We start from the raw sequence: 26,337 nt of genomic DNA on the forward strand, positions 1-26,337 counted from the left end.
GCAGGGAGATAAGACAGACAGGCACAAAGCAAATTGAAAAGATACATTCCAAGTCTGCAATGTAGAAAATGACAATGGATCCCCTACAATGCCCCTGTATGTGCTATGAGTCGGATCTTGCAAAGTGCTGAAGAGCCAATGGTGAGAGCATTCAGTACTTCAAAAGGAGCATCCGGCAAGATCAGGCACTGTATTGCTTCATTTCTAATGTTCTTTTTTCTCATTTTGGGTTCTTCCTGCATTATTTTGTTAAACATTTCGAGTTTCACTGAATTCATACGGCATAATTACATCAGCTATTGGGAAAAAAATATAAACTATGCAAGAGTGGGGGGGAAGCCACTATCATACAAACCGTTTCCAATCTGTATTGAGGTGAGTTTAGGGCCCAATCCCAAAATCATTACACAGGAAAAAGTCACACTGATGTCAAGGCTGCAGGATCGAGCTCACAATGCATCCTGGGGAAATACATGGAATGGAAGCTAGTGGCCTACAAGGAGTTTGTCTCTGACAGACCCAAAGAAAACACAAAGGAATGTTTTAAGGGCCCTTATCCTGCAAAGCGATCGGCTAGCATGATCCCTTTGCAGGAATAGGGCCTATGTTAGTATTATGCTGCATGGCCCACTACCACCTCCTCCATTACTCTGATTATTTGGGGCATTTGAAAGATGACACGACGGCTTCTACCATTTATAAAAACTCTAGGGCAGTGGTCCTCAACCTATTTACCATTGAGGACCACATATGTAGCCCACAATGTATTATGTGGGCTGCATCCAATACTATCTGTATGGCCCTGAGATGTGTCATGGGCTCTGTGCTGATTGGGCTGTGTTGAGACCCACTGCTCAAGGGTCACCTTTAATGCCATTTGACATTCTCTTATGTGTCCTATTATCAACTGAAGTGGGATGGACCAATTTCATAATATACAAACTGACAACAGCAGCTCACTTCCATCTGGACGAAAGCAGTTACACAAGATAAATCACCACACTGACCTCCAGCCGCTTGATGATCTCTCGTAAAGAAAGAGCAGTCTCATCTCCTCCTATGAAGGTGATTATAGGCAACCGAAAAACCTTGTCCAAGTCAGATTCATGCAAACCATAAAGCCCTACAGTGTGTCAATTGGTGAGAGGGGGCGGGGAGACAAAAAGCACAAGCTGAAGAGGCAGTATGTCCTGGTCAAGACAATACACAGTGAAAGTTTAAGCAGGCTGTAACACACCTTACCCTTTGGGAAAAGGGAAAATATTTTGAATTGCCAGATTGTAATGCACACCACACATTTGGAGAAATCCATATTTAACAAGCACATTGGCAGAGTTTTCAAGATGTTTATCAGATGAAGGAGCAAATCTCATCTATTGATTGGTATCTGCTATGCAAGCAAGTGGTACAATATTCCAATGGAAGGCTGCACGTGACAGAAAACCTTCAACATGGGGAATAATATGGCACCTTCACTATGTTCCAAGTTCCTATTACTTTAGGGTTTTTTTGTTTTGTTTTTTTAATTTCATCTTAACTCACTTCTGCCATGAAATGTGGCAATACAAGAAAAAAAGAGTTTTAAACAGATTCAAGATGCATACATAGGTTAACCCATCACACCATAACCCTTGTCCTACCTTCACAAATTTTTACTTTATGATCTTCACTGATGTAATTTCTAAATTTAAACTGGAAGCTTTTTCAGGGAGGGACTGGACAATACCCTTACTACTATTATTTTTGTGTGTGTGCCCAATGCATTTTTGGGAACACAAAAATACATATTATATTTGAGTTCATTCCAGGTACTTCTGGCAATTCTCCTCTTAAAATCTCTCTTTATATTCTTTTGAAAACAATGATAGGTCCATAAAGTTGTATTCCTTGAAACTCTTCCTACAACCTAAAAGTGTAAAAATTAGAAAGTCTATAAGTAAGATCATGACAAATAAAATAATTAATAGCCTTTTAGCCAATAGAATGCTTTTATACAACCACTGGGCAATACAATAAATTACTGTTCCCATTGCCTAAAAATAGCAGCCGCAGCAAAAATCAGAAGTAATTATACAGATTGAAGAAAATCCAGATTGAAGGAATAACATACGTGTTTATCAGAGATGCAACAGAAGCTGGGCTATAATTGCATTAAACACACATTCAGTCCTTGGCTTTTGAGACTGCCAACTAGAATGCCAATTAGTTTACAAGATGGGGATATTCACTGAGATTATCAATTTATTTTACACCTGCCATCAAACAGCTTATCTATTTTACATTTGACCTGGAAGCCCACAGGGGAAAACATCTTAGGGTCTCATTTTAATGTTAGGAGGTGAATTGCCCCTGGCTTTGCTATTAGTAACAAAAGTCCTACCAATAACTTCAGATTTGAACCAGATGGTTTATAAATCAGAGTTTCTCTCAAGGCCAGGTACTGTGAAAAGAATGCATCATCTCCACCCTTGATTTAGGGATCTCTGAACCTGCCAAGCCAAGAAATCAGTTTCTGCCAATCTTTAACCTATCTTTTGCAGTTCCAAGAAATGAGGTATGAACAAGACAACAAGCATCACAGCGTGGCTCAAAGTACATGGTGAGGGTTCTGCACGAGGAAACTCAATCTTAACCCACTACAGATTGAACACAAACTGTAAGCAAGTACTTTTGCATTCATTGACTGACAGCCTGAATAATACCCAGAGATCTAAGAGTTAACAAGGAAAGAAAAAAGGGATCAAAGTTCAAATTCTAGAAAGGGGAAGAGAACTAAGCAATTTAAAGACCAAACCACTATGGAACTCAGTGCACTACTTACCATGCAACAGTGTCAGTTCATTGATATTGTTATTACCAATACGTAATCTTTTCATTTAAAAGTAGTAAAATAAGTAAAAATGGTAACTGTAGATAAATAGCACTTCATTTTTCACTTTAAATTTGAAAAAGGTGCATATATAGACAGACACACACAGAATTGAATCAGTTCAGTTTACTAGTACTTAGGAGATTTAGAAAGGTTTCAGAGTAGCAGCCGTGTTAGTCTGTATCCGCAAAAAGAAGAACAGGAGGACTTGTGGCACCTTAGAGACTAACAAATTTATTAGAGCATAAGCTTTCGTGGACTACAGCCCACTTCTTCGGATGCATCCGAAGAAGTGGGCTGTAGTCCACGAAAGCTTATGCTCTAATAAATTTGTTAGTCTCTAAGGTGCCACAAGTCCTCCTGTTCTTCTTTTTTTAGGAGATTTAGTTCGGAGTCTGTAACACTAAAGCAAAGAACGAAGTGCCACCAACTTTACTTTTATTTGTTTCTTTGCTGACTCACTCTCCAACTTAGTAGGATTTTCATGTGCTGTCATGTGAACAATGGAACATGTAATAGAAGTGATGTGGACACAAATAACACAGCTGTGTCTTTTATCTCAGCACTGCATATTTATTACAGCATCACTTCAGGTTTAAAGGGATAGGGACCTTTGAACTTAAGCCTCACTGAAGGTATTTTTAGGCATTAGTATTTTGCAAAATGTGTTCTCGCAACTAGCTATATTGTAAATATAACTCCTAAAGGGAACTGATGCATGATGGGACACTACATACAGGAGATATGTATTGCTGGCCATGATATTCAAGTATCTTGTGTGGTCATTAGAGGCTCTTCGTAAGTTTCCTTATTGGTCTATCAGGAACTACTGGGGAACACTTAGCAGCGAGCCTGGGAATCATCCCATCATACACCCTCCAACTTCCTTCTTCTGCTAACATATTCATATCATACATCCCACCAGACACACACTTACATGCCACCATCACTTATAAACATGCCATCCCTTCCTGTTTCTTGTGATGTCACGTTCCTGTTAGTTTTTCCAAGATGCCCAGGATTTCACATAGCATTATTTCTGAGGTTCAGAGAAGCCATGCCAATAGTCTGAATTGAACTTGAAGCTTAGCATGACTTTAAGTACATGTATGCTCTGGATACCCTGAAGCAGGGGTTCTCAACCTCTCTCTTTCTGCCAACATGCTATAAAAAACTCCACTCCTCACCTGTGTCACGACTGTTTTTCTGCATATAAAAGCCAGGGCCGGCGTTAGAGGGTAGCAAGAAGGGCAATTGCCCGGATACCCTGAAGCAGGGGTTCTCAACCTCTCTCTTTCTGCCAACATGCTATAAAAAACTCCACTCCTCACCTGTGTCACAACTGTTTTTCTGCATATAAAAGCCAGGGCCGGCGTTAGAGGGTAGCAAGAAGGGCAATTGCCCGGGGCCCTATGCCACAGGGGCCCCTGCGAAGCTACATTGCTCAGGCTTCAGCTTCAGCTCTAGGTGGTGGGGCTCAAGGCCTCGGGCTTCAGCCCCATGCAGTGAGGCTTTGGCTTTCTGCACTGGGCACCAGAGAGTCTAATGCTGGCCCTGCTTGGAAGACCCCCTGAAACCTGCTCACAGCCCCCCCAGGGGGTGCCAGACCCAGGGGGTGCCAGACCCATGGTTCAGAACCACTGCCCTGAAGGACTTTTGTGCTCTCCCTGCCATCTCTCTTCCCAGCAGGCTGAGAATGAGAACATAAACTAATCTCTCACATGCAATGCATGAGTCTGGGAGCCAAATTCATCAGGGTTCTGATGGTGTCTCATATTGGAGGAAATAAAGACCTCTCACTTTTGATTAAAGTGCAGACTATTTTTCACAATGAAGATAATACAGCTGGGATCCTGAGTGCCTGAGGCTTTCCTTTTATAGAAAATGTAAACAACAAAGAGAAATTAAATCATCCCAAGAGGGGGAAAAACCCTGCACTCCCCTCAAGGCAACATGTGTGTCACTTTACCGAGAAGGAATCACAGAATGGCTCCTTGACCTGCATAAGGCTAGCTAATAGCATGCACCTGTGAAGCCACTAACCTGTGCCACTGACAGTGACAATGCATGCAATGCACCTTCTTCACCTTGCCCAAGTATTGAGCTCTCACATAAAGCCACCAGAGGTCAAGTCACCTCTACTGTCATCTAGTCTGTGATTAACATGACAAAAGATATAGACCACGCCCCTGCCTGGTAGGTCAAAGCTCCATGTCCTAAACATTAATATTAGGGGACGCTAAGTATTTCTGCCACCTCTGTTTTAGGTTGGAACCCTCCTCTTTTCCCACAATCCCTATGACAACAGCCCCTCCCCATCTATAGCTGCTTTTTGTGCCTTGCATTTCTAACAGGTACCATAATCAGCAGTAGCAGACTGCACATAGCATAAGGTGATGCAAGGATTTTAATTTTAAATTACCTATATTTTGTTAATTTTATATTAATTTAATAATATAGATATTATTACTCCTCAGCTATTAGCATATCAATTATTTTACTTGTACCAGAGAGCAGACAAAGGGTACGTCTACACTACTCGCCGGATTGGCAGGTAGTGATCGATCTATCGGGGATCGATTTATCACATGTAGTGTAGACGCGATAAATCGATCCCCGATTGCTCTCCCGTCGACTGCTGAACTCCAGCTCGGCGAGAGGCAGAAGCAAAGTCGATGGGAGAGCCGCGGTGCGCCGCAAGGACGCGAAGTAAGTAATTTTAATTCAATCTAAGATAAGTCGACTTCAGCTACGCTATTCTTGTAGCTGAAGTTGAGTATCTTAGATTGATCTCCCCCCCGCCCCCCAGTGTAGACCAGGCCTCAGATAAGGGAGCCTCCCCAAGGACTAAGAATGGGTTTTCTTCAGCTCTTACTGCTCTAGCAGAAATCATGCTCCCCTGGAGAAGCTTAACTAAAACTCCCTTGCAGGGCTGCAGTTATTTTGGCATCCTCCATGCTTGGGTTACCCCACGAGTTCTGCGTAACCCTTTTTAAGAAAGTGATTATAGAGCCAACTTCTGGAATTCTCTTATAAAAGGCACTGGGGCATAGATGAGTCCAAATTAAAGAGCACTTATACACACAACCTTTGGCCAAGCAAATCTGAAAAACTGATCCAGACAAACTGAATCTCCTTAAAGATGATGATCAAATGAGGAAAAACAAAATGAGCCAAACTCACTGGAGTTATGGAGAGATTATACGGACACACTTGCCATGAGAGGCAGCGAGAGCCATGCAATAACCTGCATTTAACATGTAGCTTTGACTCCCTCATCTGCACTCTGCCCATTAATCCATCCCCTTAGGACTTGTTTTAACACTCCAAACCTCCAAGCAAAATCAAACAGCTACCTTTTTTTTTTTTAAGAGTGCATGAAATATTTCCTGCTTTGATCCAGTATATGAAATTTATACACAGAAATTACACTCACCTAAGGCCCAGGATGGACAATATTGAGCCCTGGACCAATAATTGGTTTCAAGTCCAATAATCTTATGACCCATGAGGGCTAGGAATGAATGAAGCAGGAAAAGGGGCTTTCTACATAATGTAACTTCCACCCAGATCTTGTCACTGTAGGATTTTTTTTTTCCATTTATAGTGTCACAAGAATGAAGTAAGAAAACGTATTGCAAATATTTTTTCCACGGAGGTTAAAGTCATGTCCGTTTCTTTCTCCAGATGGTCACTTACACCACTAGCGTTAATCATTGCTTTGGTGGAGGAAATGGACCTTGAGTTCTCTGCAACACTAACTCCCACATAATGGATCCATTGCATTAGTATTGCATCAGGTTTCTTGATGAATTTTAGCAAGACAGACATGATTTTTTGCCTTCCTGCTCACCTTTTTAATTTTTCATTATTAAAGACAGACCCATTTTAAATAGATCAGCACCTGTCTCTCCCTGTCCTGAAAGGGGACTGGGAAGGAAAGGCTCTCACCCTCACAAGATGATCATATCACCCAGAAAACTGGGAGTCTCTCTGTTCTGGGGTCTCATCTCAGTTAGCTTTACATATTACATGACTTTCTGGGCTTTAAACTCAGTCCAGTTCTGCTTCCTCACAAAGCTTTCAACATAGTGCTGCAGTTGTCAGTGCCCAGCAAAGCTCTGTGCAGGGCAGGTGCAGGCCTTTATGAAGTGCCCTCAAGCTTCTTGCTGCCACCCCTGGTAGCAGAAGGGACTACAAGAGAGAAAAAAACGGACTCTCCCAATAGCAACACACAGACACACACACACACACACACACACACACACACACACACACACACACACACACACAGACTTCAAAGAGGGAAGCAAAGGTAAAGTGAGGGGAAATAATGCATCAACCAGAGAGAATAGAAATCCTTTGACAATTTAGGCTCATAGATTGACTGTAATGGCTGGGCACATGACAAAAGGTTTGGCCACCCCAGAATGAATCTTAGTCATGCATGAAACAGTGTCATTAATGAAAGCTAGAACTGGGTACTATTCTTTAGATCTAAGAAAAAAACATCTGAAGTATCTGTTTGCTCTCCTTAGCCTAGAGTACTACAGGGTTTTATCTATCTGGCCTTTGGAGTGCAGAGCTAAGAGATATCACTGACTAGCAGCATTCCTCCTGCACATCACTCTAATCAAATTAATGCCATCTGCTTCTGACCCTCTCCCTAAGCTACATGGGTCACTTAAAAAAAAAAGAGAGGGGAAGAGATATAAAGTGTAAGAAAGAAAATACATGGAGATGGGAATGTGCACTGCATGGCTCTTCTTTAGAAATTTTGTGGGCAGGCCAATGTTGGCCAGCTCTCCCCCCACACTCGAAGACAGCAGCACCAGGAAAGCCCCACTCTCCTCCAAAGAGATGATGGGCTAGAAGAGGAAAGGGCCAAGAGGATTACAGATGTAAAATAAAGTAGAGATCTGTTAGAATGCTGCTTATCCACTCTTTGCACCATATTTGATCTCCTGTCCAAATTTTCCCATACAAAAAAAGAAAGATCAGAAATTAAAGGTAGATAGGTAAGTTGAATTTAAGACAACTAAAGATAGATTTTAGGCTCCAATGATAGAAGATTTTTTTTTAGCAGGTGCACTTTATTTTAACATTTCTTTAACTTTTCAAAACACTGGCTACTATATTGATCATGTTGCTTCATCTCTGAAACAAATGCCATCTAAGAAAGCTAAAGCAATTCCTGGAGAACCAGGACACACTGCATTATTCCTCTAAGACAGGATTTCTCAAGCTGGAGTCCAGGTCAGGGAGTCATGTCCAGGGCCACCGGCCCCACTGATCAACTCCTCCCTCTCCCTCCCAGCACCTCCTGCATGCCACTGAACAGCTGTTCAGTGGTGTGCAGGAGGCTCTGGGAGGGAGGGGGAGGAGCAGGGATGGGGCACGTTCAGAGGGGAGGGGGCAGAAAGAGGCAGGGAAGAGGAGGGGCATGGCCTGGGGCTGAGCAGGGGGCTTGTGAAAAATTGTAAATCAAAATGGGGGTTCTTGGGTTGCTAAAGTTTGAGAACCGCTGCTCTAAGACACTTTTAAGTGATGACTGCAAGACTGAGATTTACAATCTGTTCAAAATTTTACAATCTCTATTACAGCTTGGACAGATTCTTCTAATTAAGAAAAGAAGATGAGATACATATTGAGACGACTAAGACACTAGTTTGGGTATCTCTTCATTTATTCAGAAAACGTATCAAAACTATTTTTAAAAATATGTAGCTCCTGTATCGTTCACGAAAAGATTCATTCATGGAAATGCAGTCTGCTATTCCACAGAAGTATTAATCACTGAACTATTGTATTAAGATTTTAGCATGTTTATAATATCACTCTTCAGGCCAATATGTTTTTTGGAAATATCTAAGTCATAACAATAAGACCATATGACTAAAGATAATAATAGAAACTAGCCCTTACATAACAATGAATAGGATGCATTTTGAATTTGATTCAGTTGACAATTAAGATCTCAGCCACATAGCACTCAAACCAGAGTGATGTGCAATTATAGAAATGTCTATATCTATTAGTTGCTTTAGATGTGGTCCAGAACCATGTACTGTGTATGATTGTTTCCTATCCTTTTAATACAGTAGGAAGATACCATGGGCATTGTGTAACTGTTCATTTACTATGCACTTGTTCTTAATTCCATTGTCCCTCATGCTCCCCTCCCCCCACAATAAAAGTTCCAACTAAATACCATGCAGTGGCAACCAACTGCGAAGGGAGAAGCTTCACTGGAATGATTTAGCCATCCTCTTGCAATATATCTGTTCAAATTGCCAAATTCACATTATATATTACCATCTCATCAGCCAATCCACACTCTATTCCCTAATGTTCTAAAAGCATGCTTGATCTCCCCAAGCTTGAACAATGAGCTACAGCTGCATCTACAAATAGGTAGTGCAAGAATGAGGGAATGCTCTATTTTCAAATTTCCCTGAGGAGTGGTCAATGGTTAGATTCACATAAAACGTATCACAATCAAAGCAAAGTCACAGTGATTTATCATAAAATAATACACAAGGTTAGAGGAACATTTCACTAATTAATAGTTGTCCTATCTAAGGAAAACAAAATACTCAGTTGTAATTATCTTGCCTAGTGACTCCCTCCAGAGGATACATTGTACCACGAGACATGCCTCTGGCCAAACATATTGATTTATATAAAGTAGTTTGAAGTTCTCACCCAGTTTATCAATAGTAGTGATTAAATCAGATGGAACAAATGAATCCAAGTCTGCGTCCAAGATTCCTAGGGGATCCAGCTGAGCCACATGATGTCCACGGATCTAAATGGGTGCAATTAGGTAGGAAGAGGGAAGAGAGACACCAAGACAAAAAAAATCATGATAAATAAAGTCAGTAAAAAGGGAGAACTCGCCAATATTTGTGCCCCTGACACACAGATAACTCATGGAATCACCAAACATATACACACACAAAAACCTTGCGAACAGCCATACTGGGCCAGACCAATGGTCCATCTAGCCCAGTAGTAGTCAACAATCCCTCAGAGTTCGAGGATGATTATTTTCCATAAAACGATAGCCAGTTAGACCAATCCCTGATCCACAGCTCTTGTCACAGTTGAGGCAGGCATTTCCCAATGGAAGGGCAGATTTGAATTGTTGAGTCAGCCTGCGGTGCATTCTGTCCTCCTTTCCCATTTCTCTGCTTCCTGTTGTCAGTGGCCAGTGCCAGATGTTTCTGGCAATTGGAGGTTTAGGGACATCCAGTGCATGGTGTTGTGTTCCTGACCATCTTGGCTAACAACCATTGATGGATCTATCCTCTATGAACTTATCGAATTCTTTTTTGAACCCACTTATACTTTTGGCCTTCACAACATTCCATGGGAATGAGTTCCACAGGTTGATTGCGCATTGTGGGAGGTACTTCCTTATATTTGTTTTAAATCCTGCTGCCTATTATTTTCATCAGGTGATCCCTAATTCTTGTGTTATTGTGAAGGGGTAAACAACACTTCCCTATTCACTTTCTCCATACCATTCAGATTTTATAGATCTCTAACATATCCTCCTTAGTCATCTTTTTTCTAAGCTGAACAATCCCAGTATTTTTTCTTCCCCCTTGTATGAAGCTGGTCCAAGCCCCTAAGCATTTTGTTGCCCTCCTCTGGCACCTCTTCCAATTTAATAATTTTTTTTTATGGGGTGACCAGAACTGCATACAGTATTCAAGGTGCAGGCATACCATGGATTTATATAGCAGCATTATGATATTTTCTTTCTTATCTATCCCTTTCCTAATGGCTCCTTACCTTCGGTTAGCTTTTTTGATTGCTGCTGCACATTGAGCGGATGTTTTCAGGGAACTATCCACCATAACGCCAATACCTCTTTTTTGAGTGATAACGGCTAATTTAGATCCCATCATTTTGTATGTATAATTGGGATTATTTTTCGAAGGCGCAATACTTTGTACTTAACATTGAATTCATCTGCTATTTTGTTGCACAGTCACCCAGTTTAGTGAGATCCCCTTTGTAACTTTCTGAAGTCAGTTTTTGACTTAACTGTCTTGAGTAATTTTGTGTTGTCTGCAAATTTTGCCACTTTGCTGTTCACCCCTTTTTCCAGAACATTTATGAATATGTTGAACAGCACAGGTTCCAGTACAATTCCTCTGGGGACCCTGCTGTTTATGTGTCTCCACTGTGAAAACTGAGCAATTATTCCTGATCCATGAGAGGACTTTTTCTCTTATCTCAGGTCTGCTTACTGTGCTTAAGAGCCTTTGGGCGAGGGACTTGTCGAAGGCTTTCTAAAAGTCCAAGTACACTATATCAACTGGATTACCTTTGTCCACATGCTCGTTGACACCCTCAAATAATTCTAATAGATTGGCGAGGCATAATTTCCATTTACCAAAGCCATGTTCATTCTTCCCCACTGTATCATGTTCACCTATGTGTCTGGTTGAAACTATAGTAAAGAACAAAAGTATCAGTCTGCCTAGTACTGATGTTAGGCCTACTGGTCTGTAATTACCAGGATCGCCTCTAGAGCGTTTTTAAAAATGCGTGTTATATTAGCTACTCTCCAGTGTCGTGGAAAGAATCACCCACGCATTGATTTTAGTTCACAGACTCAAGCCCGAGGCTTTATTTATTGCAATACATACCAAACGCGTTGGGGTGACAGTCCGAGAACTGACACACCTAGGACCGCACAGAGGCGGCATTTATTCCGTCAAACCGCAAGCAAAGTACAAATTATACGTCATTTGCGAGAAATTAAAGCTGGGGTCAGCCCCCCTATTCCTGGTACCTTCCTTATTATTTTACGAGAATTGGGTACATACTAGGTAAGGGGTCACTTGGTGTTTTCCTTTAGGGGTGTTACTTGGCACCAATTTAGGGGTATTTCTCATTAGAGTACATATCATCTTTCCACGGTTTTATGGTTATGGGCATAGGGGGTTAACACAGGACGCTCAAAGAAAATATATGATTGGCTGAATTTGCAGATAGCTGGAACTACAGGAGGAGTTAGCCTTTGCAAAGTAATTTCTTCATATTAAGTGGTTATTACATTTCATAAACAAGCGGTTATTATGTTGCTAAAGCAGTTATTAAGTGCAGAGGTCTTTTGCATTGTTTACTCCCCCTCCCTTCTCTGGCCATAACCCTTGACCGAATTTGGCAGAGAACTGTGCAGTTCAGTCTTGTTCAGGCTCTGGCCTGTACTGCTTTTTGTAAAGGCAGTCAGCATAACAATCCTCTGTTAGAGGGTCTGAATTTGGGCCTTTAGAATCACTTTGATCATTAAAAGGAAGGCCCCCTAGTTCTTTTTCCCCACACCAGTCATCTGTTACTCAGGCTGATTTAAGTGATAGGTTACATACAACAGTTAGTAGTTCTGCTATTTCATATTTGAGTTCCTTCAGAACTCTTGGGTGAATACCATCTTGTCCTGGTGACTTCTTATTGTTTATTTTATCAAATTGTTCCAAAATCTCCTCTACTGATATCTCAATCTAGGGCAGTTCCTCATATCTGTTACCTAAAAAGAATGGCTTGGGTGTGAGAATCTCCCCCAGCTCCTCTACAGTGAAGACCGATGCAAAGAATTCATTTAGCTTCACTGCAATGGGCTTGTCTTCCTTGTGTGCTCCTTCAGCACCTCAATTGTTCAGTGCACCCACTTACTGTCAGGCTTTCTGCTTCTGATGTAAAAAAATTTGCTGTTAGTTTTTTGCATTCTTAGCTAGTCGCTTTTCTGATTCTTTTTTAGCCTGCCTTATTGTACTTTTACACTTTACTTGCCAGAGTTTATGCTCCTTTTTATTGCCCTCAGTAAGACCAAACTATTAATTTTTAAAATATGCCTTTAACCACCATTTTTTCCTCCATTATTTGGCCATGGTGGCATTATTTTGGTCCTCTGTTTTGTGGTTTTTATTTGGGGGTATATATTTAGTTGGAGATACACACCCCACTAAATGTTAAGTTTCACAACGTAGTGCCCTATGAACAGAAAATAAGGAGTACTGTCGCTGGCTATATACCCCAATAATCCCTATTATGAACACTGACCTCAACACTGGGGTCATAAGCAATTATGTTCTCTCTATCTTGCTTACCTTTCAGTTTAATTTTTGAATTGTACATAAGCAGCAATTTCTGATAGAGATTACAATTTACCTATGTTCCGTAAAGCTCTGGGCAAATTTAAGGAACCATGTATATATTTTATAATAGTAATTTGACATTCTTTTCATTTCCCTTTTCAGGTACCAATATAAAACTTCCATACACAGCTTATTTTTTAAAATAATGGATAAATTATGAGTCACTTGACTACAATTTCATTCAATATACTAGTATCCTAAACTTCAGTGAAAATAAACTATAATACCAAGGGCTGAACTAGAATGTTAGTTCAAGAGGTAGCAACTGTGAACATTTCTTAAAATGCAGTTGTACTCTTAAAAGTGACTGTTAAAATGCCATCATTTTCCATATGACGTGCTGTTTACAAAGAAAAGAAACTAAACAAAACATCGTTCTACAATTGCCTGTCTTGTAAATTTAGCATTGATCAAGCCAGAGTTGTCGTGCGTCATCACCGCTATTAAAAGTTCTGCAGGTCACATTACGCTCTTGATGACACCTGTGCAACCTCACTGTTTACAATGGTTATACAAGGGTATTTGATTAGAACTGAGCAAACAATTCTGTTGATGCTCAAGATGGAACAGAATCTTCAGCTTCATCCGTGTTTAGGTAACTCTACACTCCAGAAAGAAAATTCAGCATTTCATTTCTGCAGCAGCTATATATGCATACACATAAAGTGCCCAGTATTCATAAGTCTATTTGATGATCACATGGTTCATTGAAAGCACAAAAGAGTAACATTGTCTATTACAATACAAAATGCTTGATATAGCATATAAGTTTTCTTTTTTCAATTGCTACTTCACATTGATTTAGTTTACAAGATACAAATAGAGGGGGGAGGGTGGCAAAGAAATTCAGGTTCAATGTTGCAGCAGTGTGGGAGAAAATATTTTTTAAAAAGTCTTCTTCCCCATTCATGCATCTTTCCCAAGAAAGAGCCAAATAATAGAAAAAACATGTTCTGATTCCAGAATTCTAATCATTGCCCATGATAAATGAAGCTAAAAGGAAGACAAATTGATCCCCATATGACTGGTTGGACCAATCAGGGCTGAGAGCTTCAAGGCTGTGTTTAATTTTTAAAATTAAATATGACAAGTCATGAGCCTGGAAACTGCCATGTGAAAGGAGCCATAATTTGCAAGCAAATCTGGGATTCTTGCTCATGGGTTCAGCAGAAATTAGGCATATTGTAGAGCTGATTAAACCTGTCACCTTGGAATCAAGTTTAGAGACTATATTTTCCCTTTGTCCTTCAAGAGAAGTCCCCCTCTCCAGGGCTAGTTCCATGGAATAGCACAGAGTTCCCCTATATCAACATTTACATTAATACTATTTATATCAATGTTTAAAATATATATACACATGCCCTCGCTACAAAATAAGTGGGATATTAAGGTTCCTAAACTCTACCCTATGCATATAAACTTATGGCAATGGCATGCAATAGAGTTTCTCAGGAAAAAAAAAGTAGCCCAAAAGAATGGTGTGGAAATTCAGCTGAGACAGTCTGAAATGAGAGCCATTAATAACTGGCTACTGACTAACCCACCCCCAGACTTTGGACAAGAGGTAATGGTGCTGGGCAATTGTTACTAGAACTGTGATGCAGGAGTCAATAAATGTATTAAAAGTTAAATGTAAATTATGCTTACGCAGTCCCTCCCTAGTCATGGGAAGTTCTTGAATATGCTACTGACTTTGAGCTAACAGAGCTAAGTCTTTTAGCTCAGGCAGTACAGGTTCATGCTTTTATGAACAGAGGTCCCAGGTTCAATCTCCGCTATTGATGATCTAGCAAGGATGCCATGTTACACTAAATTGCTTATTATTCTAGTACTTTAGATTAAATTAAAACGTGAAAGAAGGCTTTCAAAGCAAGGAATGCATGAAGTGCAGCAGGACTGCCACTTATAAAGGCTTTGTAGAAAACTGAACAAGAAGGTAAAACTCCATTGTATCCTTTCTAAACAGGAACACAACTGACTAGGACTCCCACTAATAAAATAGGGAAAAAATATACATTTTTAGATGTACAAGATGTTTTGCAGTAATTTTTAATTCTCACCAGAGCCATTTAAAAGTAAATTAAGAGAAATCCTCTTGTAATCAGCTAAAATGGTGCAAAAAAGAAAAATGTGCCCTGTTGTGCCCAGTTTTCATGAGATAGTGTTTAGACAAACTGAAAATTTCAGCTTCTGCTCGCTCTCTCCCTGCCCTTTGATTCTGACTTCCTGAAAGCAAGGAGATGCCAGTGCTTTAAGCTGGATCAGTTAGATGGATACAGCAATTTCCTAGTTCAACAGTGTTCCCTCCCCTCCTTCACCATGGAGCATATCCACCCTCCTCTAGGCTAGGATGACCTCTCCAAAGTCATGCTGGTCTCTGACATGGTAGGGTAATAGTCTAATATCCTGATCTCACTGAAGTAAGTGATAAAATTCACCGATTAAGACCAGGATTTCATCTTCAGGACCCAATCCAGCAAACACTTCTGACTGAAACCTAATACTTATTACTGCGAGTAATCTCATCTGAACTCATGGTAGTAAGCAATATTTCCTATAGGTAGAGCTTGCAAGATTGAGCCTCTCAATATATTTCCATTGGGTATTATTTTTATTTTCTGCCATTTACAGGTTTTATCCTGATCAACTGCACAAACTCAGGAAAGAGGGAAGTAATAAAAAGCAAAGGGAAACAATTTTCTATGGATATTAACATTTTCAATTATCTTCTGTTAATTAATCTCTGTAATAGATAGCTATTCCAAGACAACATAACATAAATCACATGAGGTATAACAGTAAAAGTCTCACAAAAAGCCATCTGGCTAAAAAATATTTAATTATTACATTCAGTGACAGTAAATGTCAAAAGAAGTACTTCTGCATCATACTTAGATTTATCATTTGAAGAATATTTGCCACTCTTGGCAAAACAATTTCAAGACACATTTTTAGGGACGCATGTAAATCACAAGTCTGACAGTGTTTCTGGTTTTCAATATTAATACTAAAAATAAGCTAAATTATTGAAATAGAAAAAAATTTGTGATAATGCTGTGTGAAGAATAATGCATACAAATTTACAATGTGTTATGAAATGAGTTAATACTTTACATACTAGTGCAAGGGTGAATGCACAGAAGGGAATTCTTTTCAAAGGTGTTTTAATGTTGTCAAATATTGGTTTCCTCCTCACCCTATTAAGGAAAATTCCAACAATTCCAATAAGCTTAATTGTCTCTATGCCTTCAAAAATCAGGGGGTTCCCCCAACTGTTTTGTTTTGCAGACCATTTCATAAAAAAACCAACATTTAATTCTACAGACCACTAGGACAGGCTGCTTCGACCACTCCACCCAACATAGCTTGAAAACCTCTGTTTGAAATAATAAAAGATATAACAGAAGAGGATATGGAAGCAGTTTGTTTGTACATTTTATTTTCTTATTGTGCTCATTACTTTTTTTTTAAAAAATAAAGAACCCAGCTGATTTCTTGAGATCACACCAAAGTTCAGCCTGTGTTTAGAATCTGCTGTGTCAGTGAGGACAAAACTCAAACCTGGGGTAACCAGATGCAGGTTTCAATGGTAGTCTCTGGGGTAAATTGTGCAGTGAAGTGAATGGTAATATAATTTACACATCAGGCATAAGTAGTACAGTGGTTTTACCTGCCTCAATTTGGCAAAATGACTAACTCACACCTCATAGGTGATGGGGAGTGGGAGTGGTAAAGAGGTGCAGCAGATAGTAACTGATGGGAATGTCCAAGATACAGCAAGTCCCCTAAATAAACTGGTATAGGTTGCATTACTTTACAATTTACACCCATTTTCTTACTAATGTACATCACATAGGACCACTGCTATATTTGGCCCTACTTAAGAATATACATTCATATTCAATCTTTGAGCTTGCTCTTCCCAGCAAAGAGCTCATAACTTTGTAATGTTCATCATATTCCAAGACCCTTAAAATTATGAAGCTTCAAAGAATCACAGCTTGCAAGCAGAAACAATTGTGCAAAATTATTGCTGTAAACAGTTATATTTATTAGCGACCTCACGCTGGACTAAAAAAAATTGCAGTGTAAGAGTAAAATCAATTTTTAAAAATTAAGTGGCTCATTGTTCGGAATAATTAACAAACAACCAGGAAGATATCATCTTTAAGATGAGCATCTGAAGATTTATAATATGACTGAGAAAGTACAACTTCCATTTCAACATAGATTAAATCAAATCTTTCAAAGTTCTCTAGAACAAGTTCCATATTTTTCAAAACTGATTTACCCATTTTTTTTAATGACTAGGTTTTAAACTTCGTTAAAATTCAACCACACATTTAAAGAAACAGAATGCATCATACTCCAGTTTTAAAAATCCGTTTTACCAGATATTCAAATAGGAGCTGAATTAGGTCAGTCTGACTCTACATGGTTTCCCGGAAATCATGCTAGGAACAGTCTGTACAAAAGTATAGTTTAGAGACCCATTTATAGTTACAGGGAAAGAAAGAAAAAGTGATGAGGCATTTCCATGAACTACATTAAAATTAATGGTTAAGATAGCATTGTAATTTAGTAAATATTAAGTAAGGTTCTATAATTAATCACAATGTAAGGCATTTTAATCAATCATTTTAATGGAATTGTTTGTCACCCGTAGAGAATGAATACCCAAACACTAAAGGGCAAAACACAAAAACCTCATATAAGCCCCTTCAGATTACCTGGGGCAGGAATGCTCCTATTCAAAACTCAGGATCAAATAATTTTGCACTGGATCCAAAATTTGAACAGTCCTATTTTTCAGTTCATATATGGCTGAAATTCTTGAAATAATGTTTCTTGCAAGATTTCAGCCAAAGGTAGTAAAAATCTCCTACTTAACTGTTCTTGAGAGATTTCCACTATTTGTGCCTCAAATTACAGGCAAACAATGAATAAGATTTGGGTGTAATTACAGAACACTAGCTCCGATTTGGCTTCAAACGTAAACGTAATCCCAATCAAGAACAGAAGGATATACAGTATGACTCTGAAAAAGGAGGATGAAGTTTGAGCAGGGCCGGCGCAACCCATTAGGTGACCTAGGCGGTCACCTAGGGCACTACAATTTGGGGAGTGGCGACCGCGGTGGTATTTTGGCAGCAGGACCTTCCACCGCCTCTGTGGGGGGCGGCATTTCGGGGCGGGACCTTCCGCTGCGTAGGGCGGCAGAAAAGCTGGCGGCGCTCCTGAGTTTGAGGTGATCACAACAAAGATTCAAGACTTTCTCCCTCTCCCCACATTGGTTTCAGAGTGTGGCAGCAGCAAAATAAGAAAAATAGATCAATACAGATATCATCCCTGTCAACATCTATGTATAGTAACAGATCCGAAATTTGCATCAATATTCATATACAGTTTTTGCATACATTTAAGCACAGATTATCAGAAGCATGTGCTTTAGATTTATTATGCCTTGTAGAGAGATAAGGAATCTTATAGTTGATCTATATTATGAGAGAAATCAGAAAATTTACTTGGAAACATTTTAGTGTTTTTTGTGGTGAGTGGGAGTGAAAGGATTAACAACATAAATTACTATCTGATTTTGTATTAAGTCCTCCTTCACAGAATCTAGACTCCAGTATTAGAAAAAAGCAGTACATTTATTGAATTTCCCAATAGAAGAGCCACAAAGCAGTCTACTACAAAAGCACAAAACTAGCAAGTCCGAGAAATCAAGTTTTAGATCTTTCTCCATTATATTTATTTAATTATCTGACAGAGAAGCATTTACAATTGATAGCATCTCTTCAACGCAATTTATAAAGAGGATTAGATACATCTATAATCACCAAAATGCTTTTAAATAACCCTTTCATTATTTTGTCATGGAGATGCCTACAACACACAAAGACACCTCTATTGCATCAATTAAGTCAGGAAATATATAGTCCCAAATAAAGGAAAGTTGTGTTCTCTGGGTATTTTGTTTCCAACTGTTTTTTTTTTAGCATCAAAGCAACCAAACGTTCTGTAATTCTTGCTGCTACTTCAACAAAATTTTGCTATAGATTTCACACAAGTGAAGGAACAATAGGCCGGTGTGAAACTGACCATGCTTTCTGCATAGACTACTTTTATTTAAGTGACTTCTATGACATGACTATTTACATAGGTCTTTGCACCTATTTACCATACTGTAGTATGTGTTAATTTAACACTGAAACATATTTAGCATCGGGACAAGGATGCTACTTCTCAACCAAATGACACCATAGAATGAACTGAAAGGAAAATAAACTAAACAAGTCACAAAACTATTTTCTCCAACTCTCGTATTCACAGTCATTGGGATTCACATTTTGCTGAATTTGCTCACTCAAAGTGTACTGCTTCCTTTTTTCCAGGGAAAGAGAACTCAGAAGGTAAAACTGATATAGATCACAGTGGCTTTCCCTTGTCTGAAAACAGATTCAGATAAAGCAAAGCACATTGTGGAGAACAATGAAGAGTTTCATTTCACTGCACATACCTTAATGAAAAAAATAAGACATTAATTCAGCTACAGTTTAAGCTACTGCACAATATGCAACGGATTGTATTATCACTTATTACACAGGAAAAATCTGCTCAAGCGAAAAAGCTGGATTTCAGAATATTTCTTTATTCTGATTCAGTTCTCCATCTGGATGGAGTTAGATGAGCAGGTAGAGCAGAGGATCAGCTGTTTTGGTGAAGAGGCAAAACCCTAGACGTGCTCCAGTTCCACAGCGATACGTGAAATAAAAGAACCAAGATAAATTCAACTGTCCCTGCTCTGATATGGATACCCTTTGCGGTACTGTCACTTAACCTCTGTGTGTTCCAGTCTGGACAACTGGGATAAAGTTATCAGTCTCTTGAAAATGTTATGAGGATCAATATGTATTGCAGTACCACTTAGGGACCCCATTATAGACCTGAACCTCACTGAGCTACACACTGTACAAACAGTATAAAAAGACAGTACCTGCACCAAAGAGTTTACAATTTAGGCATAAAACAGATGGAAAAACACAGACAGGGGAAAACACAAGAAAGCAATCAGTTAATATTTGCAAAGTGCTTTTAAAAGGAAACTCCCTCCCTCATATAATGCTAAGTAGCAATAGTACACTTACTTGATATGCTCTGATCAATGACTGCACAGCCAGGTGGTCCTCAACCAGTTTTTCAGCTTTACCTGGGGTCTTTGCCAATCCATGACTCTGAAACAACAACGCTCTGCTTTTCGAAAGATCTGGTAAGTGCGTCTGGTAAGCTTGACCAGGAGGAGCCCCAGCGTTAGCATTTCGGAAAAACAAATCCCAAGACTGGACAAGGTTGCAGAGAAGAGGGATGAACAGAAAAAGGAAAGGAAGGAAGAAAATTGATTTATTAGATCAAATAAAACCCATGATTCAAAGCAGTAACTTTCCACGTGACAGTGAATGTGGCAACATAAGAATGGCCATACTAGGTCAGACCAATGGTCCATCTAGCCCAGTATCCTGTTTTCTGACAGTGGCCAATGCCAGATGCTTCAGAGGGAATAAACAGAACAGGGCAACTAAACTGATCCATGCCCTGTTGTCCAGTCCCAGCATCTGGCAGTCAAAGGTTTTGGGACACCCAGAGCATGGGGTTGCATCCCTGACCATCTTGGCTAATAGCCATTGATGGACCTATCCTCCGTGAACTTTTCTAATTTTTTTTTTAACCCAATTATACTTTTGGCCTTCACAACATTCCCAAGCATTGAGTTCTACAGGTTGACTGTGCGTTGTGGAAAGAAGTTTGTTTTAAATCTGCTATTAATTTCATTGGGTGACCCCTGGGACTCTTGTGTTAGGCAAAGGGGTAAATAACACTTCCTTATTCACTTTCTCCACACCATCCATGATTTTATAGACCTCTATCATATCGCCTCTTAGTTGTCTCTTTTCCAAACTGAAAAGTCCCGGACTTTTTAATCTCTCCTCATATGGAAGTTGTTCCATACTAATAATTTTTGTTGTCCTTCTCTGTATTTTTCCCCATTTCTAATATATCTTTTTTGAAATGAGGTGACAAGAACTGCACGCAGTATTCATTTGGGTGTACCAGCGATTTATTCAGTGGCATTATGATATTTACAGTCTTATCTATCCCTTTCCTAGTAGTGCCTAACATTAGCTTTTTCAACTGCTGCTGCATACTGAGTGCATGTTTTTCAGAGAACTATCCACAATGACTCCAAAATCTCTTTCTTGAGTGGTGACTGCTAATTTAGTCCCCATAATTTTGTATGTAGAGTTGGGATTATGTTTTGCAATATGCATTACTTTGCATTTATCAAACACTGAATTTCATCTGCCATTTTGTTGCCCCAATCGCCCAGTTTTGTGAGTTCCCTTTGACAGATCTTTGGCCGCCACATGCATTTTGTGCCACAATTTCAGACAAGAGTACATATACACTGCAATGTATCCCCTCCCTCCCTCATGTTCTGTGGCAACTCCATGGTTCCAGCTAAATGTAAACTATTATTGCTGTTTGATTTCTAGGGTTTTTACTTCTGCCATGCTATAGAGCTTTCCATTATGTCACTGAAGAATGAAAAATAAATTCCAGCTTGCTAACCATACAGATAAAGATGACTTGTCAGACGGGCAAGTCAAATAGTATACGTTTTTTTTGCAGGGGGAAGATGAGTTTGCTATTTTAGAGAAATCTAAAGTGCAACATTGCTAAAAGCATAACATTATCCATCCAGTCCATTTACCTATGATGTTAATGCAGGCAAACATTAGATATATAACCAGGAGAGTTCTATTATTGCATCTATAAGCTTTAAATCTGAAAGCCTTGATTAATAAAACAGGCAGGTTTCTTTAATTATATTATAAGGGTTTTTGGATACTCCAGTAGTCTTCTCTTCAGGCCCAATCCTTGAGCTGTTCACTCAAGCAGAGGTCTTATCAACTACATTTAGAGTTTTGTCTGAATGAGTTCAGGATTAGGCTCTTTTCTTCAGCATCTCAAGATATTACAGTCAACCAGACTTCAGGGCTGTGATTTCAAGGTTATGTAAGTGGCTGTGACGCATAATTTACAAGGCTACTCATTTCAAAAGTCAAAATGTCACAAACAAAAGATCCACCTATTTGTATCAGTTAATCCTATTCAAATGTCTCCAGATTAATCATAAGCATTTGAATTTAAGTCATAATATCCAGTTCCCCCTACAATTAACAAGCCTGGAGCTAATCCCTTCTCTGGTGTTATATTTATTTCTCAGGCAAGACATACAAACTCCGTGAAGTACAACACAAATGCTGGCTTAAATGTAATACAATGAATAAGGAAAAAAAACCAAGATAACAATCCCCTTCTTTTTCCATCACCACCCAGGTTCTGAGCTGTATCGTTTCGGAGGAGAGTGTTGCTCTTCTAAACACACATGTTGCCGCACATCATTAAATGCTTTGATGATGACAGAAGTGGACAGCAGAACAACAGGACAAAAAAATAAAAACAAAACAAAACAAAAAACAAGAACAATCCTGCATCATCAGGGGTTGCCTAGTAAATCTGTTCCACCTCTGATTTCCATCACTGGATTGGAAAAAATTGTTAATACTTCCCTCTTTCCCCCTTGAGCTAGCCAAACTGGGGAGATTCTATGGCAAGATTTTTGTTTTAAAATTTTAAAACAAAAATGAATTTAATTAAACAAATGCCTAATTAGAACCTGACTGCTTAAAAAAAAAAATCACCATCAGAAAAACCCTTCTATACTGAACCCCTGCAGCAAAATATGACATCAGCCATCACATTTTAAACCCTTTGTCAGATATAGAACTACCACACAACTTGTCCTCATTGTTGAAATAGGAAGATGACGTAACAACATTACTGGAAACCAAAAAGGACAATTGTGATTGCTTTCAAATAGATAGTATTTTCAGATACAGTAGAAGGTAAATGCCATGATGTAGAATTTAATTGCGATGCAGTCTCACTAGGCCAACTGTTAATCTTTATTTAAAGAAAAACCCTGAAAAGTTAGAACGACTTCATTTTTCCCTAGTGGAACCAGAGCCCAAACACATGGGCTACAGAAAGTCAGAATAATATTGACTAAGTTGGAGACAGGATCTCTAAACTCTTTTACAGCTAATGGATTTGATTGTCCGTTGTAACCAAGGGCAGAAAGTCTGCCCAGTGGGGCCCAGCCAGTACAGTCCCAAAAGTGGGTCATGCTGACAGGAAAGATGACAGGACAGGGCACCCAGGATGCACTGAATTAGCATATTCCAAGCTAGCCTCAGCCCACAGTGCTCCAAGAGGCTCCAAATGCAAGGTACAGCTATTCTCTTTTCATGGTACCCTTGGAGAGGAAGGGGGCCTCCACTGGTGCAAGTACACACAACAGTAACCAAGTTCCCTCCCTACATATGGCGGCCCAGGCCCATGTGTCAGTAGGGTTCCATTCTTGGGTCTGACACAAATTGGGTAACCCATACAATCCCTCTGTGCCTGAGCATTCCCATCTGTAAAATGGCAATACTGTTTCCCACCTCACTGGGATTTATTTGATATTTGTGAAACACTGAAATTCTAGGACCAGGTATTATTTCAGTGGCTGGAGCTGACAGTGTTATTTGTGGTTTAGATTGGGTGTTTTAAGAGCCTCTAGGCTCTAGAGTCTCTGGTGTTCTTTATTCTTATTTACATTAATTTTAAAGCTATTTGCAAACAACTTACAGGATTGTGTTCTCTACTATGTAGTTGCTTCGCTGTATTGTTCCAGGGAGCCTGAGTGACTGAAAGTTCTGCACTGTATACACATGGCTCTGAACTGGCATAAATCAGAGCAGCTTGTTAACCAAACAGACTGGGCTCCTCTATTCCCTCCATCCCCCATCCACACACATTAAACTTGAAGCAAAACACTTCTCTAATACCTTAGAATGCTTTGTTTCATCTCCAGCCACCGGATAGGTTTTAAATGCACCACTTTGGCTAAGCAAAAGCAGGATGGATACCTTCCTCCCCTCCCCCCCATATGATTTTTTCTTGAAGTTATTTGGTATTCATGCTCATTTTAAGCTAGTAGCAATAACCCACTACTTTTAGACGCTTATTCATTCACAAGAGGAATTCGGTTTGTAGTCTCAACATTAACTCTTCTTGAGCACACAGTCAATTGCACTATTGCTGAGCTGCAGTGTCCCTTCACTTTTCTCCCCCCTTTAGCCATCCCATTTACCTAGGGAAATTCAGACTTCTTACAGAGTCATATTTTGTCAACTAACTCGGTAGTTTTGGAGTTTTTAATTCATTATTAAAAGTTTCTTTCTGAAATGCACAGGATTCAGAGAAACCAGGGGAAATGAGCTAGTCTTTCAACCAGATGTCACTGGCCATAGAGTTCTGCCCAGCAGGGTACTTGTACCTAGGGGCATATTGTCAAACACCTGTACCTTCAAAAATGGTGCCACACAGACTGTCACTATCTATTTATTCAGGATTTATATTTAGTCCATTAGGAGTTTTCCCATCTGATGTTCATTGATGCTGCTGGTTATGTAGAAGCTCCTTCTCTACAACACAGCCTCCCACGCAATGCCCAACAGCTTGATACACACCTCATCTTGCGGGGAGGAGAAATATTTTAGTGGGGATTCAGTTGCTCGTCATCTCCCCTCCTCCCCCACCCCACATTTTTCCTGCATATGGGAATATTTGAACCCAAGAGATGGAAATCCTTCAAAAACTATTCTGAAATCTGAAAAAGAGGTTCTGTGCTTCCCCCTCAATTAGGTGTGGGTACAAGTAGATAGGTTGAACATCTGCATTTAATGCTTGAATGCTGGGCCTCCACTGTATCTTAGGATAGGTACTAAAACTGTACGACTATTCCAGTGTAGTACTGAGTCCACATTTTACTAATATCTTAAAGTTATTCTGACTCTAGTGTAGGAAATCTGAGACGGGATACCGCCTTGGGTCTTGGAAGTGCATGTCTCTAGAGTGATACCACATACATCAGAGTAGAAGGTTATTCCTATAATTCATGGGATACTACCCATTTGAAATTCAAATTCCCTATAAATGATTCCATGTCAATTTTAAAGACCTAGGCCCTGATCTTGCAAACACTTATGTACATCTTAACTTCACTAAATCCCATTGATTAGTTAGCATCCAATCCCATTTGATTAATCCCCTCCTAACTAAACCCTACCCAAACAATTTAAACAACAAAATCCAGACAGGTATTTGGGTTATTTGAACTTTTTTTAAAAAACATAGTTAGCAACATAAGCAAAGCATTATCACGAAATGCATTGCTTCAAATCAGACACAACACAACCAATTTGACGTTGTGATGACAATCTCTTTATCCAAGAAAGTTTCAGCAGGATACCGAAACTAGATCTTCAGAGTACATAGTTAGTAGATTCTAGATGACTGGAGTTGAGCTGGTAGACTGGACTGCTCACCCAAAGTACTCCGTAATCACACTTGTATTAAGAAAGGTTTCCTGAAAGAGTACTTCCATATAGTTACACAGAAAGGAAGGTTAAAGATTCACACATTAGAGTACACTGAATGTTACTCTTCAAGTTTCACGTAGTGAGAAATGCTGTATTATGCTACCTTATTATTAGTGTCCTTTCTGAATGTTTTTAAGGTTTATAACCACAGTCCCTGTTCCCGCTATGCAAATTCAATACAACAAAAGACTTCAGAAATAGCTTCAGAAGATACAGGCAGATGAGGCACATGGGGGTATAGTTCGCTTTTGCTATTGATGTTCTTGACTGTATCGATTTGTTGAGCAGGTTTGACATTTCATCAAAGGGGAGGGGGAAAACACACCATTTAGCTAAAGAAAATTAGTTTTTCCTAGACACACATCCATCAAGACCTTCAGAAACTTGTATAGTATCAATCTTGAAAGATATCAGAATGCAGTCTTCTGGAGCTCTTGTGCATCAGAGTCTCTCTACCAATAAAGCTTGCCATGTAATGAATGGATTGAGATCCACCTAGTTCCATAGCCATTCCAAACTGAAAGAGTAAAATTCTTTAAGACAAAAGTATCACCACAGATCTGGTTATTTAAGTTATAGTAATAGGAAGAAGAGACTATCAATGGAATGATGACATTAAATGCAGCTATATAAAAAGGAATTAAACCTTTAATAAGTTTTGTTGTGCCCTGTATTTTCAATATTTCTTTCCAAAGCAGCAAATCTATTAAATAAATATGTGCTTTTATTCTCAAACAAATAT

At 39.3% G+C, this 26,337-nt stretch overlaps 1 protein-coding gene across 3 annotated transcripts in view; it reads right to left on the bottom strand.

The window, feature by feature from the left end:
* Positions 1-26,337, bottom strand: part of OGDHL (oxoglutarate dehydrogenase L) — a 110,359-nt gene that overhangs the window by 64,626 nt on the left and 19,396 nt on the right. For all 3 annotated transcript variants that reach the window (XM_005294012.3, XM_005294013.5, XM_024106956.3), the window contains exons 3-5: positions 20,193-20,384; positions 9,575-9,677; positions 1,008-1,123 (exon numbers count right to left, since the gene is read on the bottom strand). In XM_005294012.3, the coding sequence (XP_005294069.1) occupies positions 1,008-1,123; positions 9,575-9,677; positions 20,193-20,384 (411 nt within the window). The remainder of the gene's footprint in view (positions 1-1,007; positions 1,124-9,574; positions 9,678-20,192; positions 20,385-26,337) is intronic.

This window comes from Chrysemys picta, chromosome 7 (assembly GCF_011386835.1).
Source record: "Chrysemys picta bellii isolate R12L10 chromosome 7, ASM1138683v2, whole genome shotgun sequence".
Lineage (NCBI taxonomy): Eukaryota > Metazoa > Chordata > Testudines > Emydidae > Chrysemys > Chrysemys picta.